Here is an 18,038-nt window from a genome sequence, read left to right as displayed (position 1 = left end):
CTCTGCAAATGGTTAAACAGAGAACCTGAATATAACAGAGCCGTGTCTTACTGCTAATACCACCTTAGCAACTGCCATCAGCTACAGTTTTACAAGTCTAACCCTTAAATGTGGATTATTTGTGTTCCTCTACTTATAGTGTAATGACTTGTAAAGAAAAATTTTATGTGAGCTGAGTAGTAAAAATTAAAATCCTTTTTCATTTGAGTTAGACTGACATTTAAATCATTTCTGAGAACACTTGTTCTTGGTCTTCCGGCAAAGACTGGCTCTATCTGAACTCTTGTACTTTGTCTGTCAGATGCTGGTTAAAGAAGTCTTCATTCCCTTGCTAGTTTAATATTGTGACCAAAATGTGGAAAAGGTCATTTGCCCTGAAGAAGGCATGGGCTTCTTTAGGACAGATGTGTTTCACCCGTTGTCATCTCATATTTGTAAAAAATCTGCTTCGGAATAGTTCAGGGATGTCATACAGAGCTGTACCCTCTGTTCAGGCAGCAAGCATCATAGAAAGCATCTATCAATGTGGGGTTTTTATTTGAGTACCATTTCAGGTCAAGAAATTTGAGGTCCTGACAAGATTTTGAGGCGATAGCCTTGTAGCTGTTCTCCAATTGAACATGAATTAATGAAATTATTTCACTCTTCCTCTAAAAGTCTCTTTACTCCAACTGGGCTTAGCATTTCCCACAACAAACATAATTTTCACCTTTTCTTGTTAAGTACTGAGTAATTATGAGACCTGTACATTCCCATAGAAATAGCAGTGTCAACGTACTGATCTTTCATCTGCTGCAGAGGTGGATCTTGAACCACTGGGTATGGTAGCTGCTCCTCTGCTCACTGAAACATCTGGATATAATCAAAAGAGACTCCTCAGGAAGAACAGAAATGTTTTACAGCAATAAAAGAAATCTATCTCAAATCAGTTCAGACTGGGCTATCAAGATGTGGCTCTAAGTGTCAGTAACAGATTTATCTATTGTGAAGGAGAAATTAACTGTGTTGTAATGGGATTTTCAGCTGAAAGAGAATCCAACCCTCAGTGTGTGGCCCTTGGTCCAAATCAAGTCTTACATGTTTGTTTTTGTTTACCTAAGTCATTGCACAACCAGGAAGTGGGAGGAAAAGTTGTTTGCTTTTATATCAAGCAAAGTTTATTCGTAGAAGATGTAAGTAAAATGCACCACTCCTTAAGGTGTCCAGATGGTGAGAACTCCAGTGTTTGGAAGCCTGCAGTTTTTGCCTCAAATATTTTAGGAAATTATGTATCTGTAAAGAATTACTCTGTACTGAAATGAATGGCTACCATGTTCTTTGTTTCGAGAGCCTGCCTTGCTACATAGGACTCCTCAGTATCTACTACCCAAGTGTTTGGGTTTGGGGTTTTTCTTTGTTTGTTTTGGGTCAGCTGTTTTGTTTGTTTGAGTTTTTTAAACCAAAAAACCCCAAAAAGACATACAAAAAGCCAAAACCAAAGCAAGGACTACTGACTTTAAAATCAGAATTGCTTCTTAAGGAGGAGAGTTTGTCCAACACTCTGTGAATAGTTTAGCTTAAATATGACTGTAATAGGTTCATCCCATTCTGGAGTTGTTCTCTCTATAGAACAGGATTTCTGTTTACTAACCCAGCAGTTAAGTAACCATATCCCTCATTCCCCTCTAATTGCTTTGAGACTGTTAATAAAAAAAAAATCTCACGACAGGTTTATGGGAGAGATAGTACCAGACAAAGGATACAGAGAGGAGACACACAGCAAGCCATTCTTTGTGAAATAAAGCATCTGCTGTGTGATGACTTGTTGAGAACTGCCATGGGAATTGTTTTTGTTGGTGGGATTCATGTGTTCATAGGAATATAGCCTGAAAAGAGTTATTTTTAATTTTCTCTGATACTTTTTTGCAGTCAGATTTTACCTAAATAAAACTTCTTTAGCACTTGCATGTTCATGTTGCATTTGGCACCATCCTACAAAGTCTGTCCATAAAACCTCTGTGCCCCAGATTTAGCCAAGTTATTATTATTCAGGTATTTATTATTACTATGAATATTGTAAAATGTAAGTTAGCCAAGTGTGTGCTTCACAATCTTCCTAATACATAAGTGAATTTGATTGTATTTTGTGTTTACACAAATGTATCTGAAATTGTTTTGGTATTTTGCTGGTATGTTGTGCTGGCTAAATTAGAGGTGTTGGAATTTGTCAGACTCCTCTTATGTCCCTCCCCCAGTCATTTTCCCAGAGCTTGAGAAACCACTTCTTCCAAAGAATGTTTACACGACTTTGCATTGGTCACCAAACACATGAAGTTTTAATTTCAAATGACTGGAGAGCAGACAGCAGTAGTGCTGCTTGTGCTCTTGGAGGTGTTAACTCTTCAGTTTGTTTATGGCAGTAGAACTCACAGAATGAATGCACAGAATGCTTTTATATTTGCAGGTAAAGGTTTAAGGCTTAAGCACTGCCAGTCTGCCATTTGCAATCAGCAGCAGCCAGTGCAGAAGGAGGGACTTCTAGGAAGTGAGGTAGTTGCTGTACTTGATAGACAACTCTGTTCCAGGACCTCTCCTGTTTTGATTAATTCTCCTCTCTTTGCCAGGTGTTGTCTGTTTCTCTGCTGAGTTTTCAAAAAGGCTGCAAAGAAGTCTATGGCTTAGAGAAACATGGTATTGCAGTTCACAGACTCTGTGTCTGAAATACCCATTTCATTCCTGCCTGTTGTTCCAAGTTTCCCCAGTTAGCAGGCTGAACTTTCAGTGTTAGCTTTAACATTTAAAGGAAGCAGTTGTTCAAAATATAGACTCCTAAATACAGTAGTTGATGCAGCTCCATTATTTATGATGTTTCTTTTACATTCCAGGGAAAAATCCCTTTTACAAAGGGGTGCATAATGTTAAAAATTAATACCTCCTTTGAAAGATATTAGAAACTATTCCAGGAATACTGGCTCTTTCAGTTTGGTGCTTGTTTGAAGATGGTCCTAACTGTCCACACACAAAGAAATAATAATTAGGAGTGTTGTGACTTGAACTTCTGTTTTACATTACTCCCACTGAAAAACTGCTCTGTGCGCATCAGGCTGATGTTGGTAGGAATCACATAGTATCAGGATATCTGCCCATATCTTGAGACTTTACACTATTGGCATGCTATGCATCAGCAGGATATAAACTTTTCTGTTTCAGAAGCTTTTCCTTCATTTTTGCTTCAGAGCAAAGTGAAGTCAGCAGCATCCCTGTAGCATTGTTTCTGTGAATCTTAATGTGCCCAGCCTGAGGATGTCAAACATAAAATTTCAGCTGTAAAAACGCTTGAATTGAGTACAGTTTCTTTGGTTTGTTCTGTAATTACATCTTAGGTAATTGATGTTGGAAGTGCCATAGTGTGGTTGGTAATGTCTGCAGTTTCACACTGTTTAAACAAGCAGGTGCTTGGGGTGAACAGCAAAACCACAAGTGTAAAAAATACATTTCTGTAAAAAATACAACTTTGATTTCTCCAGGTACTCACAGTAAAGTATTTTTCCCCACCCATACACAAAGGAAAGATGAACTTTATAAAGGACAGTGCAGAAGTACAGCTTGATGTAGTTTAATTAAGGAAATAGAGAATAATGTTTTAGAGGAACTAAATTTTGTCCACTGAAAGGAGAAAATCTAACTAAATCTGACTAAATCTGAGTAAATCTGACTACTCTGACTAAAATGTGTACAACAAAGTCAGTTATTGTGACTGTTTTCTTTATTAATTCCCCAAGCCCAGGCATTCTTTGGGGATATATTACATCACTCAGGACATAAGTTTAGAAATGGTGTGGGATTAGATGTACCTAACTTATATGATATGAGTTGATGGGACAGCTGCCCGTGTAAAATCATAGAGTCATGGATTGTTGAGGTTGGAAAAGACCTCTAAGATCATTGAGTCTAACCATTAACCCAGCAACCCCTATCCACCAGTTGCACATCTAACTGTCTCTCAAATATATCCAAGAGCCTTCCAGGGATGATAACACCACCAGCTCCCTGGGCAGCTTCTTCTAGTCTTTGACAACCCTTTTGGTCAAGAAATTTTTCCTCCTGTCCAATCTAAGCCTCCCCTGGTGCAGCTCGAGGCCATTTCCTCTCATTCTATCCCAAGTTCCTTGGGAGATGAGACCAACCCCCCCTGGCTACACCCTCCTGTCAGGGAGCTCTAAGGTCCCTCTTGAGCCTCCTTTTCTCCAGACTAAACATCCCCAGCTCCCTCAGCTGCTCCTCACAGAACTTGTTCTCTAAATCTTTGTCAGCCTTGTTAACCTTCTCTGGACATGCTCCTGCACATCAACATCTTTCTTGTAATGAGGGTCTCAAAATGAACACATTATTTGAGCTGCAGTATGAAAGTATGTCTACAAAGTTTTTTTTTTATGTGCCATCTCACTTCCAGAGGTGTTACCTTCCTGGGAAGCAATTACATGGAAAGATGCCAAAACATCTAAGGACAGTGAGGAAAGAACTTGCCAGTACACAGTTAGTGAATGAAAGAGAAAAGACATCTTAATAATAATAATAAAAGACATGCAAATGTTCTTTTTCAGTTTTCACCTGGCAGCCACGAAAGGGCATGCAGAGTGCCTCAGGATCATGGTGACGCATGGTGCAGATGTGACAGCCCAAGATGGTGCAGGTATGCCTCTGAATCTATTCAAATAGTATGATACATTCAATTTGCTTATGTAGTTATTGGTGTGCTGAGTGAAAATACAGATTTGACAACTTTGCTTTTCCGCACACACCATGTAGGAAAAGCAGTTGTAACACTTGCAGGTTTGGGCATACTTGCTTTCCTGCACAGAGAATTCAGAATCTAAAGTCCTTAAAAACCTTTTTCCTAATATTATGAATTTCAGCATTTGTAGTAACTATTTGTAAAATAGTTGCTCAATTTTTAAATTGTTATTTTTATTTTAAATTGTTATTTTTAATTTTAAAAAAAAGAGAGAGAGGAAAAAAAAGAAAATAATTCTCCTCCTCCACCTCTTCTTATTATTACAGGTTGCATCAAGATCTTCTGCTTTGCTTTCATGTTTATCCAAGCTATTAATCCCATTAACTTTACAGGAATTACAGTAAGACATTTCCTCAGGATTATGGCACAGTGAAAACAGCTGATACAGGCCAAAACAGAGCTGAGAGCTATTAAGTATGATGTTTCACTTCTCAAAAGTCCTGTGCTTAATTACTGCTCCACTTGGAGAATGATGGGAGCTGAATTTGAAACTGGCAAGCTCTTCTAAATAGATCTCAGTTGTCACATCTGTGGAATCTGTGCCCAGCATTTTCTCTGGCTAGCTGAGCCACCTGGATGACCTGTCAGCATTCTGTCTCTCCAGTAATGATCTGTAATTGCTGGGCTCATGAGTTGTGTTTTGCCTGCAGCCTGAGGGAATCTCTCTCATACGTGGGAATGACTTGCCTCTATAAAGAAGTGTCTCTGATACTTGAAGAAGCGTTCATATTTTACATAATGATAAGGGAATGTATGTACCTGATGCAGACTATAATTCCGAATTCATGCTTCACCTTGCCTGATGATTCATTGGTCGCTTGGGTAGTAAGAGGTTGCCTGCCTACTTCCACCTGAGAGTGTCAGCTCAGTGTTCTTTAGTGAAATCCTTCTATGTAAAAGTCACATCACTTGCAACTAGTGTTTCCTGTCACAAGTGTCCTTGTCTTTATAGAGTACTAAATCCTGGACCCTTCTTGTCTTAGTTGCATGGATAATTTCTTCTTTTGCTGCCTTGTCATCTTCAATTTTTCAGATGCTCTGTAAGATAAAGCTGGAGGAGAGACTTCAGTATTTCATCATAAATCCATAGTTAGTAAATCATGGCATTGCATAGCTAAATATGAATGCAGAGGTGCTAAATAAATTAATTGAAATGTAAACCAATGTAGATCTGTGTTTGATAGTGAATAGGGAATCTGGGAGGTACAAACGAAACTAGGCCTATGTTTGAGTCTTTTATGTGCACTTCATGGGTCACACAAATTTAATATAGTTGTAGGTAGTGAATTTGTCAAGTTTTACTCTTGATGCTGGTAAGTTTTCATTGCCAAATACAAAAAATCATGAAGACATTAACAGACATCTGTGTGTAAGGGAAGCTGTGTAATATTGGAAAATTGTTTTCTAAGAAGCAAGGCATAATGTACAATTTTAGACTGACTTCTGCCAAGGTGTAGTCTGACACAATGTTTGTGTCACTCCTTTATATGCATTAAGACTTTAAGATTTTTCCATTGCTTGTCTGAACAACAGATAGCAAAGACATTCTGCTTGATGCAGGTTTTTACTTTATTTTCTCTACCCTTACTTTTTATGTGTCGTGATAGGAACAAGACAGATAATTCAAGATTTTGCCTTTGTCATGGAAGGTTTTGTTCCTGTGCTTTGGCATGATTGAATAATTAATTTGCTTTGCTTTTATTCATTTAGGGCACAGTGCTTTACATCTTGCAGCAAAGAACAGCCACCCTGATTGCATTAAGAGATTACTTCAGGTAAAAGAAAAATCAAATTAATTTTGATTTTTGAAATTTTCATTTGGTTCCATTAGATGTGAACTCATTTTGTGCTAATAATTTGCACCACACTTCTATATTGTTTTATCTCCTTGGCATCAAGAGAGGCACATCAAGAGTTTAAACGTAAAGAGTTTAAGGACCTTTCAGGCACTGAATGATGGAAAACAGTGTGTCTTACCTCAGTAGTCTGCAAATACAGTTTTTCATGTCCAGCTGCTCTGACACAGCTTGGTTGGGTTTCAAGTAGGTTGTAGCTTCAGTTTAACTTCCTGTGTTTTGTCTGTGTGGTTGGTTGACTCGGAATTAGGTGGATTAAGAGTTACAGGGGGAAAGGTTTTTCACTTCTAGGGGGATTGTGATAATGTTCCACTGGAATGCTTTCTGTAGATTCTGTGTTTCACCATGGAAATATTCTCAAGTTTAAAGCCAAAGGAGATGAAAAAAAAGTAGTTTAGATCCAAAAATAATATGGAAATAATCAAATCTTCAATGAAATGGGGTAAAGGAGAGTGAGCGGTTAGAAAGGGAATTAAAAGAACAGGGAGAGAAAATAAGAAAAACAAAAGTGAAGATGCAGAAGAGTCTCATTGTCCATCTCAGCTCCATTTCAGAAATACAGATAAGTTTTCATTGTGGTGATCAGAGAAACAGAGCAGGTTTTTCTGAGTTTGGAGTTATCAGTAAGTCTCAGATAATTAACGCATACAGACTGAGAACAGATGAAATAATGATTAAGAACCCCGTTTGAACATGATGGTGCAGAAAGAGAAAGGATCCTATATCCCAACCTCCAGATTGTTTTTCTTGGATTGCCTCAGGGCTCTCCAGCTGTCCTGTGACTGACCTCTGTCAGTGTCTCTGGCAGCACAGGGTCCAGTTTCACTGGCTCCCAGTGCAATCCCCTAGCAGGCTGTCTGCAGGGGTGGGGTATCCTCAGCCCATCCCTTTGCACGAGGCACGTCGCCATCAGGCCGTCGCTGCTGGCATCGCAGCTCAGAGCTCAGGGCTGGCCGTGCCCAGCGCCGGGATCTGCTGCACCCCACACTGCTTTCCCTGATGGTTTCCTAGTTTTATTTCAATATCCAGAGTTATAAACACGTTCCTAAGTGCAAAGCTGTGCAACATTCTCCAGTAACTCATGCTCTTAGGATTATCTTCTGTGGACCAAAGTGTGTGCAAGGAATGTCTAGGTGGTGTTGAACTAAAACAGGCTGAATAATTATTTCACACAGGCAGAATCATGATATTTTTTTGTTACAGAATGTAACAGTCTATGTGATCCTGTTTTCCTAGATACTCATAGGTATGTTGGAGACGGTGCTGGATGTAAAAGTCAAAAGTTATAATATTTGTTTTCTAGAAACTCATAATTTTAGGGTCATGTCCTCTCCTGTCCAACAAAAAGCATTGAAGCTTGTGAAGGGTTTAGAGAACCAGTCCTGTGAGGAGCAGCTGAGGGAGCTGGTGGTGTTTGGCCTGGAGAAAAGGAGGCTTAGGGTAGACCATAGCATAATGAGAAAAAAGGAAATGGACTCATGTTGCACCCAGGGAGCTTTAAGTTGGATATTAGGAAAATTTTTTCACCTAGAGAGATTTAAGAGATGTGTAGATATAAGACATGTTTTAGTGATCAACTTGGCAGTACTGGGTCAACAGTTGGATGTTATGATCATGATGGTTATTTCCAACCCAAATGAACCTAAGTTTCTATGATACTCTCTCTTTGTTGTAACTAAAACAAAAATCTTCTGTACCAAACTAAGCCTTGATAAGAATTTGAATTATTTTTTCATTACTATTTATTGCTTTGAAGTCTAGATTGATCAGTAACATCTGATAACTGTAATACAACAAGATATAACTGGATTGTTGGTGCTTATTTTTTAAAATGCTAATGAACCTGTATGGCATTCGACAGTGGGCCCATGGGAACCTCATGAACTTTAACAAGGCCAAGTGCTGGTGCTGCACCTGGGTCAGCCCAGAGAGCCAAACGTGTCCTGGGCTGCATCCAGAGCCCCGTGGGCAGCAGGGCAGGGAGGGGATTCTGCCCCTCTGCTCTGCTCTGTGAGACCCACCTGGAGCACTGCAGCCAGAGCTGGGGTCCCTGCACAGCAGGGACAGGGACCTGCTGCAGTGAGCACAGAGCAGGGCCATGAAGGTGATGAGAGTGATGCCCTGAGAGACTATCTAAAACAGAGGCTAGGCAGTGTGGTAGGAATAAAGTAGGTATGTATTTATTAAAAGGCCTTCAAAGGGTACACTTTGGGCAGTACAAGTGCCCAGCTGTGGCTGTGCCCAAGATGGACAATGGGTCATGAGTTTTCACACTTTTATAAGTTTTGGTCCATTTACATATTTGGGTTAATTGTCCAGTGACAGCTCCAGGTTATGAAGTCCCATCCTCCCAGGTTGCTCTCCTCAGTTCACTGTTTATACTTTTTTGGACCTGAAGCTGCAACAGTGTCCTTGGTTCTTGGGCTGGAAAAGGAATGTTCTGTCTGACTGAACTGTGAGGAGAACTTGCTAACACTTTATATGGAGTTCAGAGTTATATACTAATGCAGTATAGAATCTGGATAATATGAAAGCTAAAACTTAAGGCATCAAGAGGGATGGTGCACCTCTGCTGTGAGGAAGGGCTGAAACTGTGGTGCTCACCCTGGAGAAGAGAAGGCTCTCAGGAGACCATAGAGCTGCTTTTCAGTATCTAAAGGGGCCACACAAGAAAACCAGAGAGAAGTTTTTACATGGGTATGTCATGATAGGACAAGTGGCAATGGCTTCAAAGGGAAGGAGGGTAGTTTTAGATTCAGTATTAGGAAGAAATTCTTTACTGTGAGGGTGGTGAGGCACTGGCACAAGCTGCCCAGAGAAGCTGTAGATGCCCTGTGCTGGCAGTGTTCAAAGACAGGCTGGATGGGGCTCTGAGCAGCCTGGTCTGGTGGAAGGTGTCCCTCCCTCCATGGCAGGGAGTTGGAGCAAGATGATCTTTAAGGTCTCTTCTAATCCAAACCATGCCAGGGTTCTATGAAATAATGAAGGACAAATTGCCTTGGGACATGGTTGCTTTAGCTTTTACTCTAAATGTTTAAAAGAAAAAAAGTTTGAGGCAAAGGAGAGATTTTATTTACTGATTATTTCATTACTTTATTATGCATTTATTTCCATTTTTATTTACTGACTTAAATTATTCTGAAATGATAATATTTTTAGGGACAGTTCTCTTAACCATGAGGATTTCCTATGACTTCAATATAAGTTGATATGAAGACAGGAAATACCAGATTGGTAGAGAGAGAAGCTGTACCTTCCTTCAATTTTCTTCTTTGAAGCACCACATAAATATTTTTGCAATGTTAAGCACTGGATATATAAAACATCTGTTTTATATTCTTTGTCTTTCTCTGATAGTTTTTTTTCCTTTTCCTTATTTAATTGTGCAGAGTAAATGCCCAGTCGACAGCACTGACAATTCTGGGAAAACAGCTTTACATTATGCAGGTAATTTCTTGATGAAAGTTTGTTCTGTTTTGTTGTGTTTGATATTCCTAACTCATCAGCCTAGAATTTGTTTTTTGTACTCCACTGTAATGCTGCAATATTGCAAGTGGAAGTGTGGGACACAAACTTTGAAATTGGAGTTTAGTGGACTTTCCCGATTGTGTTGTTTTTTAAAACAAAATTTTATTTTGTTTTAGCTGCATGTGGATGTCTTCAGGCAGTTCAACTTCTGTGTGAGCACAAATGTCCCATTAACATCAAAGATTTGGTACGTACTTCTCCTGTTGTGTGCTGCAGATAGTTCAGAGCTTTTATCACCCTCATTGCCCTTACCACACTCCATCTCAAGTGCAGTACTTCAGAGCAATGCTGTGCTCATACCTTCTGGGATCTCTGTGCTGGAGAAAGTTCCTTTTGCAGCTTGCCATTGCAGAGGTGTGGAAGCACTTTACAATTTGATACCCTAATGACAGGGTTTGCTGATTTTTGAAACATTGGCACAGGTAACCAGAATCAATTCTTACACATTCGAAACGTAATTAAAAGTGTTTCCATTGTCCCCAGGAGCCTTTGGAAAAGGCCCATTATGTGGCCAGGGGCTTCAAAATGCTCACAATGCCCAGTCAGAGCATGATATGCTTGAGGCAAAAATATGTACCTGACATGTTCCAAAGGCTCAGAGACAACTACTATGAAATGTCTACCAACCAGGTCTGGCTTTGGGAATGATGCAACTGTCTGATAGAAAAACTAATGACAAGAGAACAGGATCTGTGAAGCACTGGCCAGGCAGGGAGTGATACTGAAGATACTGAAACTTGTTTGGCTTTGGCTTTGGTCTATATCTGGTCTTTCTAGCAAAAGCAAATACGCGACAGACATCTGATCTAAGATTTCAGCAGATGCATTTTAAAGGCATAAAAGGTTTGTTCAGTCTTAAGGCTGTAGGAGTATCTTAAAGTATCAGCAGTTCTCAGCTGCCATCATGGCTGGCTGTAAGAAAGAGAAAGAACCAGTCTCAGAGGTGCATGACAAAATTATAAGCAATGGTCAGAATTTGAGTAGTAGACCTAACTGGGAAATTCCAGTTAGCTACTAGTAAAAAAATAACCTTACCCTGAAGGTGGTTAAACACTGGAACTGGCAGACACTAAAAGTGTCTGGCAGACACTAAAGGTGTCTTCCAACTGTGTTATTCTATGACTTTATTTATTTTTGCTTAGTACTTAGTTAAAATTACCATTTTTGTTGTGGAAAGATATTTTGTAGTTTCAAAATAATTGTGTTTTAGCATTGAGCAAACAGCAAAGGGAGTACAAAAGTAAAAAGCCTTCCTAGCCTTCCTGTGTTTTACATCATCCCCAGCAGACAAGAAAGGAATTATAGCACACTCAGCTGTGTTTATGGCACACAGGAAAAATGTACTAATAGCACCTCACTTTTGCTATGTAAAGGTAAAATTTATAGATGACCTTAAATCTCAGTGTGTTTTTGTAAGTAGATGGAATATTGTTCATAGTTTCTTTTTATGCATTTCTAGGATGGGAACATACCTTTGCTGCTTGCAGTACAAAATGGTCATACAGAAGTCTGCAAATACCTTCTGGATCATGGAGCAGACATCAACACCAGGGATAAAAATGGAAGGTACAGCAGATTAACATGTTGATTCTTCACCAAAGCTTGCTGTCAAATGAAGATTTCTTCTCAAATCCTTCCCAAAGTAGTTGATGTTAGGTGAAATAGTGCTTTCTGTACTAGATAGCATATCCTGATTGCTGAGAAGGCTTACAGAAAACTGATTGAAATGGAAGATAAAGCAGAAACTATGTGACTATGAAACTAATCTGCCTGTAAGATTTCCCTTGGGCTACCAGAGCAGTATAACCCATTTTTAAATTATTCCTATGTGAAGATGATTGATAGCTCTTACCCACATATCACTTTCTAAGTGTCCCAGTTTGAAATGCTGCTCTCTTGGAATGAGTTAATACCTCCAACTTAAATCCTTAAAACTGCTACTTGTAAGCAAAATCTGTGGAGGGTTGGTTTTTTTTTGCCATAATGCAGCCACAGCAGCAAGGAAAAAATACAGTAAATCTCTGTGGTGGAGATGCTGCTGTTTTAGAAGGTGCCAATTAGAGATTTTTCTACATTAAGAGATAGTGCATGTATCAGAAAACTTTTTAAAAAGTGACATCCTTGTTCTGATGATACTGACAAAGATCAATACTCTTAAAAAATTATGGACTGTTTTATAAACAGCTGGTTAAACTGTGGAGGTAACAGTGGGATACTGAGAAGACTTGGCACATACATTTCATAGCAATCTTGATTATTCTGTGTGACACAATGCTGATTCTGTTCTCTGGTGGCACCTGTGAACGTAACACTGGACCCTAACTGGTTTTTTATCAGTCCAAAGTTCATTAGAGTGTTTTTTGTTTGCAGTTGTCTGAAGAAAACCCCTTTGTTTTCTGTCAGTTTTTCTTGCCTCATTGGTGCTTTGAACCTGAGGTGCTGCACACTCTGGAGCCTCTGCCTTCCCCTCACTCTCCTAGTGTTTAATCAGCAGACAGTGCTAAGACTTCCTGCTTTAATTGGATGAAGGAGTTTCTATCATAGATAGACTCCCTTTTTTGTATTTTTTTAAGATAGTACTGTGTGTAGAAGCAACAAAACATTGTAACATGGAATATGCTGGTTTACTTCTTGCTTTAATTGTGGTGAGAGAAGTGACTACTGCTGCATCTCATGTTCACAGAAGTAGTTAAGATTTTACTGAAACAGAAGAAACCTCATTGGGAGAAGAGAAGGATAACCTTTGAAAATGGCATCTCCAGATTCCTATCATGTCCAGACTGAGTGAATTATTTTGGTAATCTTAAACCATCCCTGTAACTCTGGAGGTGTTATCCAAGTTGTCACTCACCACTACTTTTAGCACAGCACTGCAGCAGCTGTCACTTTTCCAAGTGACTCACCCATTTCAGGGAGTATGTTTAATTCATTAGTGAAACTGTTGTCTTAATAGTTAGCAAATATTATCACTGTAGTAACCTTTCAGCATCTAATCTGCACTGAGGAATGTGTTTGGCAGTAAACTTGGCCAACCTATTAGACATGTTTTCATGCTTAGAAAGGAGAACTATGCCTGTGCAGGAAGGCAGTATTAGAGCATGCTTGAAAGGTGAGGTTTTCTGTGTGTTTGCAATTATACTGTATGTCTCTTATGGCCCCTTCAAATAATTGAGAAAGGCAGATACAACCTGTTAGGAGAAGACTCCTTCTGTATGCTATGCTTTCTCTTGGAGCTAGCCCTGTGCAGGTGCCATGTGTTGGAAAGGGAATTGTTTGTCCTCTCATGAATTTCCTTTTTTCTTTTTTTTAGGCTGACAGTAGCACAGGGTTTGCAGTGAAACTCCTCTCTTGGACTCACTGAAGATCTAGATTTTTTGTCTTTTTGATTGAAATCTGTTTGTCTGTTTTGTCTTGAACACGTGACGGAGAGCAGGAATGAAATAAAGGTTTTCATATTGTACCACCACTGTGATCAGAGTGTAGCAGTGAGGTTTGTTAATCTGACTTTATCTTTCAGCCATTTCTATCTATGACTCCCATCTCAGCCTCAGGAAGCCATTTTTAGAAATGTTTGCAGACCTGTATTTGCAGCTGGAGTGTATGAGGGAGAGGAGAAAGAGCTGGCAAGTGTTTGTTTGTAAAAAGAAACATCAGTTACATTTATGTACCAATAAATATGTTGATGGAATCTTGGACTTTATTGCACACTAACAGTCACACTTCTCTTTTTCCCTGAAAAAATGAGCTGCTAAAGAGAATGCCCTTGACACTTGCTGTTTGTGTTCTGTTTCATTTTGTTTTTTCTTATTCAGAACTGCTTTGATGATGGCTTGTGAAGCTAGCAGCCTTAACATGGTGGAAGCTTTCCTCAGGAGAGGTGCAGATGTCAGTTTAGTAGATGTCTTTGGACAGAATGCCCTGCACTATGCCAAGCTCTCTGAGAATACAGGGATCCAGAATCTCCTGTCATCAAAGATATCGCAGGACGTGGGTATGTGAGAGAGGCTGACCTGCACTTTGTAACTTCTTGAACAGGCTACATGTATATTCAGCACTGAACAAATTTACTTCAAAGTGTAGCCTGAAATGTTGCAAGAGCCATTTTCAAGATTATCTGGCTGGGACTTCCCAAAAATTTTTTGCCATAGATTCTAATATTTAGCATGGGATAAAGCCCTGAGCAGGCCAAAAAGAGGTGTTTTGGAGAAAGACAAGTTGATGTAGCACCATCGTGAAATTTTGCATACAATTTGGAATGAGCTCTTTTATACATGGAACCCCTCTGTAGAGGGGCTGAGAAGGAACTGAAGCAAGCAGAGCATTTTACAATGGATTTCTGAAGTAGGAAGCTTAATGCATAAGAATGGAGCAAGACTGTAATGGAATAAGAATTGTCATGTTTTTTCAGATTTTTCCTCAAAATGAAATCAAACAGTAGCAGAGAAATGATGTGATTGAAATGAAATTTGCAAATTTTATTTCTCAAATTTCAAACAGGAATTCAAAAACCAGACCATTCATCTATGGTATGGGAAGTAGAGCAGAGAGGTGGGTTAAGAATGGCAAATAACTTTTCCTTTAGTAACTTTTTTGTATTCCACTTCTTTTCTGCTCCACAGAGGCAAAGTCTCCAACAAAAGCAAAGCAGGTATTTGTCATTTTGGTTTTGAAAATTCTCTGACTTTCTAGCCTTGTACCATAACAAAAAACAGTAACAGAAGCAGTAGTAAATGTAACTGTGAGATGGGTTGCCATGACTACTATGTAATGTAAAAGGTTTCTCTAGCTTAGTTAAGAAATGTGTTTCAGGAACATTACCTTTAGACTTAGCTTCTCTGTTAACAGCAGCCAGCACCGTTGTGAGGGGAAGAAAGGAGGGCGAGTGTGTATGTGCATGTATGCTTGGATGATTCCTGCTTTCCTCATGTTTAGTGTAGGAGCTTGGCTTTTGAATGCCCTGTCTCTTTTAACAGCAGAAAACAGGATCTAGAAAAATTCTCTCTTTCTAAAAACATAAAATTTAAGGCCCTTGAATGCTGGAGACCCCTTCCTGTGAGAATCACCGCAGATTAAGGAATTAAATTAGTTTGTTACATTTTTTATCTAGTGTAATATCTTGGAGTGCAAGTAGAGCTTGTAGACCTGCTGGTGGCTGGGAAGTAGACAAGGGTGCAATGCATTGGTTCATTCCTTCTCTGAGTGCAGAATTGGGTTTTTGGAGGGCTTAGGCAGAAGCTGGTGGAGAGGAGAGATGGTTTCTGAAGAATGGCATGGCTGGGTTGTGTGTGAGTGGAAGTGTTTTAAGGTCACTGGTGCTAAACCTATTGTCAGCTTCTGCTTTTTCACTAAAACTTGTTTGTTTTCACTGAAGCATGGTTTACAAGGGAACAGATTCATATTGTCAGGCATGTTTAATATCTTTGTGTTAGTAGAGATGTGGTCTTTACATAGGGGGGAAAAGGCACTGCATGAGCTGCTAAAGTTGATATTAATGTGGGATTTTTTTCATTTTTTTTTTTATAAAACAACTTGCTCAGACTTTACTAACCAAACTAACAAACCTACCTTTTCTGGCTGGTGAAACTTTCAGCATGATCAAGGCTCTAAATTAAGTTCAGAAAGAAGTGGAACTCCAAAAAAACGCAAAGCCCCACCTCCTCCTATCAGTCCTATTCAGGTAAAGAAAAGACCAATTTTGAGATACTTTTAGGGGATATAAAGAATTTTGAACATTATTAGAATTAAGTGGACAGGATTTTCTCTGTCAATGTTATTTTATATGCCTGTCTTACCATGAGTGCTTTTCCTGACCTTAGGATGACACCATGAAAGCATATGTTGCTTAGATTAACTAAGCAAAATTGCTTAAAATAAAGCATGGTCTAAGATACAATTGTACAAATTTTACTGTACAATTGCTTCTTCCAACTAAAGTTGAAGTTTTCCTTTTTGATGATTTCAATAAGTAAATAGTAAGTTCTTTATATTTTAGTTATACATATGTATGGATGCATATTATTATGAGCATATATGCATATCAAAATAAAATACTTAACTGCATTTTGATACTATATCAGTCTATTTAATGGTTAGGTTTAGTCTTAAACCAGAATGTAACCTGTGTAGCAGCTACACTCCTTATGTAATACCAACTCAGAAGGGCACTAAATAACTAGGTCTGTTCTCTGAAAGTTATCTAGAGTTGTGACTTATGTTAGTGCAGGTGAAAGTACTCTTTAATGCATTTGCATACATGTATATCTATATATGTGTGTGTGTGTGTGTGTGTGTGTGTATACATATTATAGACATATAGGTATACACACATGTACATATATATATGGGTATATGTTAGAGAGGTAGCTGTATATGCATGTACATATACATAGCTATTTATATAAAATTTTTTACAGGTTAATGATTTGTCCTCTCCATACTCCTCAACTTCAACTCCCATAACTGGAAAAGGGCAGGCTTTCTTTGCTGATCAAGTGTGCAAGGTATCAGTGTTCAATTCTTAAGAGCTTAGAGAAGGAAAGTACTGGAGATGATTTGCTTGATGTTCTATTTTGATGACTGCAGGCTCTCCTGTGATTTAATCAGCAGAATTTTAGGAGCAAAAATGAATCCAAATCTATTTCAGTGCAATTCAACCGTAAAGAAGTGTAAAGATTATTTAAATATGTAACAAACATATACATAGTCATAGGTGAGTCAGTGTTTAGGATTATGATTATGAAAGCATCAATATTCCAGGATTTCGGTGTCTAATACCGGCAAAGTACGTGGAATTGGGCAGTGCAAAAAGAGACCATTTTACCAAAAATGTCAGTGAAAGGGTTGAGTATGTTCTATCTGATCTTTACCTTGTGATGCTGAAGATTCTTTTAAATACATGTCAGTATATTGCTATTACTTATCACAGAGTTTGCAATTTTCCAAACTATTTACGAGATAGCTCCCTGTATTTCATTAGTATTTAATGGGAACTGGGTAATGGAACTTGAATGGCTTTAGCACATTTTGGAATATTGGACACATGCTACACAATTACACAAGACCTCAGAAATAAAAGACATCCACTTGGACAGGCTTTATCCAGCAGGATCTATACTGTCTATAGTTCTTTTTGGTGAATGGTCCAGCTTTGCATCTGCTTTCTGTGAAAATATTTTCTTTTGATATCTTAGCAGGAAGAATTCAGCTCCTTGCACAGGGATAATATAGAAAGACTGAGTGACAGCACAACAGGTATACAATTAATCCTTATCTCATTTGGCATTTTACGTGGCATGAAATGCTGAAAACCTCTGTACCTTTCCACTTAGAACATGAGACACACTAAATATTGAGAGTGATGTTTTGTAATTCCACAAGCAGCTCCCACCAAAACATTCTGCTTCAATTGCATTAACACCTTCTTGGGGTATTTGCAGGAGCAGTTCTAATGCTCACTGCATTTAGTGGTCATGGGAACAAACTGTTTAATTTGAAATGTTGGAATAACTAATAGTATTTTAGTTTTTTGATAGCTTTTGAACCTTTTTTTTTTTCTGCAAAGGTGCTGATAGTTTATTGGATGTGAGTTCTGATGCTGACCAACAAGATCTACTTCTGCTGATGCAGGCAAAAATTGCCTCTCTGACATTGCACAACAAGGAGCTGCAGGACAAATTACAGGTGGCATATTTTTGTGCTATTCTGATGCTCTCTTAATCTGCCAGGCAGAACAAAGAGCTGCTTACTGCTTTAAAGAGTTGTACTGTGATGATCTTTTAACAAGCTTGTTGGTAAGATCATGGAAACACTCTGCCCCAAAGGATTAAATCAGTGTTTTGATCTTCTCACTTTTCCCATAAATTACTGAATAACTTTGTTTA

At 38.8% G+C, this 18,038-nt stretch overlaps 1 protein-coding gene across 4 annotated transcripts in view; it reads left to right on the top strand.

Annotated features, from left to right (window-relative positions):
• RAI14 (retinoic acid induced 14) overlaps window positions 1-18,038 on the top strand; it is an 87,185-nt gene that overhangs the window by 62,248 nt on the left and 6,899 nt on the right. For 2 of the 4 annotated variants that reach the window (XM_056513323.1, XM_056513324.1), the window contains 11 exons: window positions 4,584-4,672; window positions 6,485-6,549; window positions 10,020-10,077; window positions 10,275-10,345; window positions 11,618-11,724; window positions 13,971-14,149; window positions 14,778-14,806; window positions 15,749-15,835; window positions 16,572-16,658; window positions 17,349-17,409; window positions 17,720-17,838. In XM_056513323.1, coding sequence (XP_056369298.1) covers window positions 4,584-4,672; window positions 6,485-6,549; window positions 10,020-10,077; window positions 10,275-10,345; window positions 11,618-11,724; window positions 13,971-14,149; window positions 14,778-14,806; window positions 15,749-15,835; window positions 16,572-16,658; window positions 17,349-17,409; window positions 17,720-17,838 — 952 coding nt within the window. The remainder of the gene's footprint in view (window positions 1-4,583; window positions 4,673-6,484; window positions 6,550-10,019; window positions 10,078-10,274; window positions 10,346-11,617; window positions 11,725-13,970; window positions 14,150-14,777; window positions 14,807-15,748; window positions 15,836-16,571; window positions 16,659-17,348; window positions 17,410-17,719; window positions 17,839-18,038) is intronic. The other 2 variants (XM_056513325.1, XM_056513326.1) reach the window with 1 other exon arrangement.

This window comes from Oenanthe melanoleuca, chromosome Z, assembly GCF_029582105.1.
Source record: "Oenanthe melanoleuca isolate GR-GAL-2019-014 chromosome Z, OMel1.0, whole genome shotgun sequence".
Taxonomy (NCBI): domain Eukaryota; kingdom Metazoa; phylum Chordata; class Aves; order Passeriformes; family Muscicapidae; genus Oenanthe; species Oenanthe melanoleuca.
The sequence above is the reverse complement of the archived record's forward strand: the minus strand, read 5'-3'. Positions and strand labels throughout refer to the sequence as shown.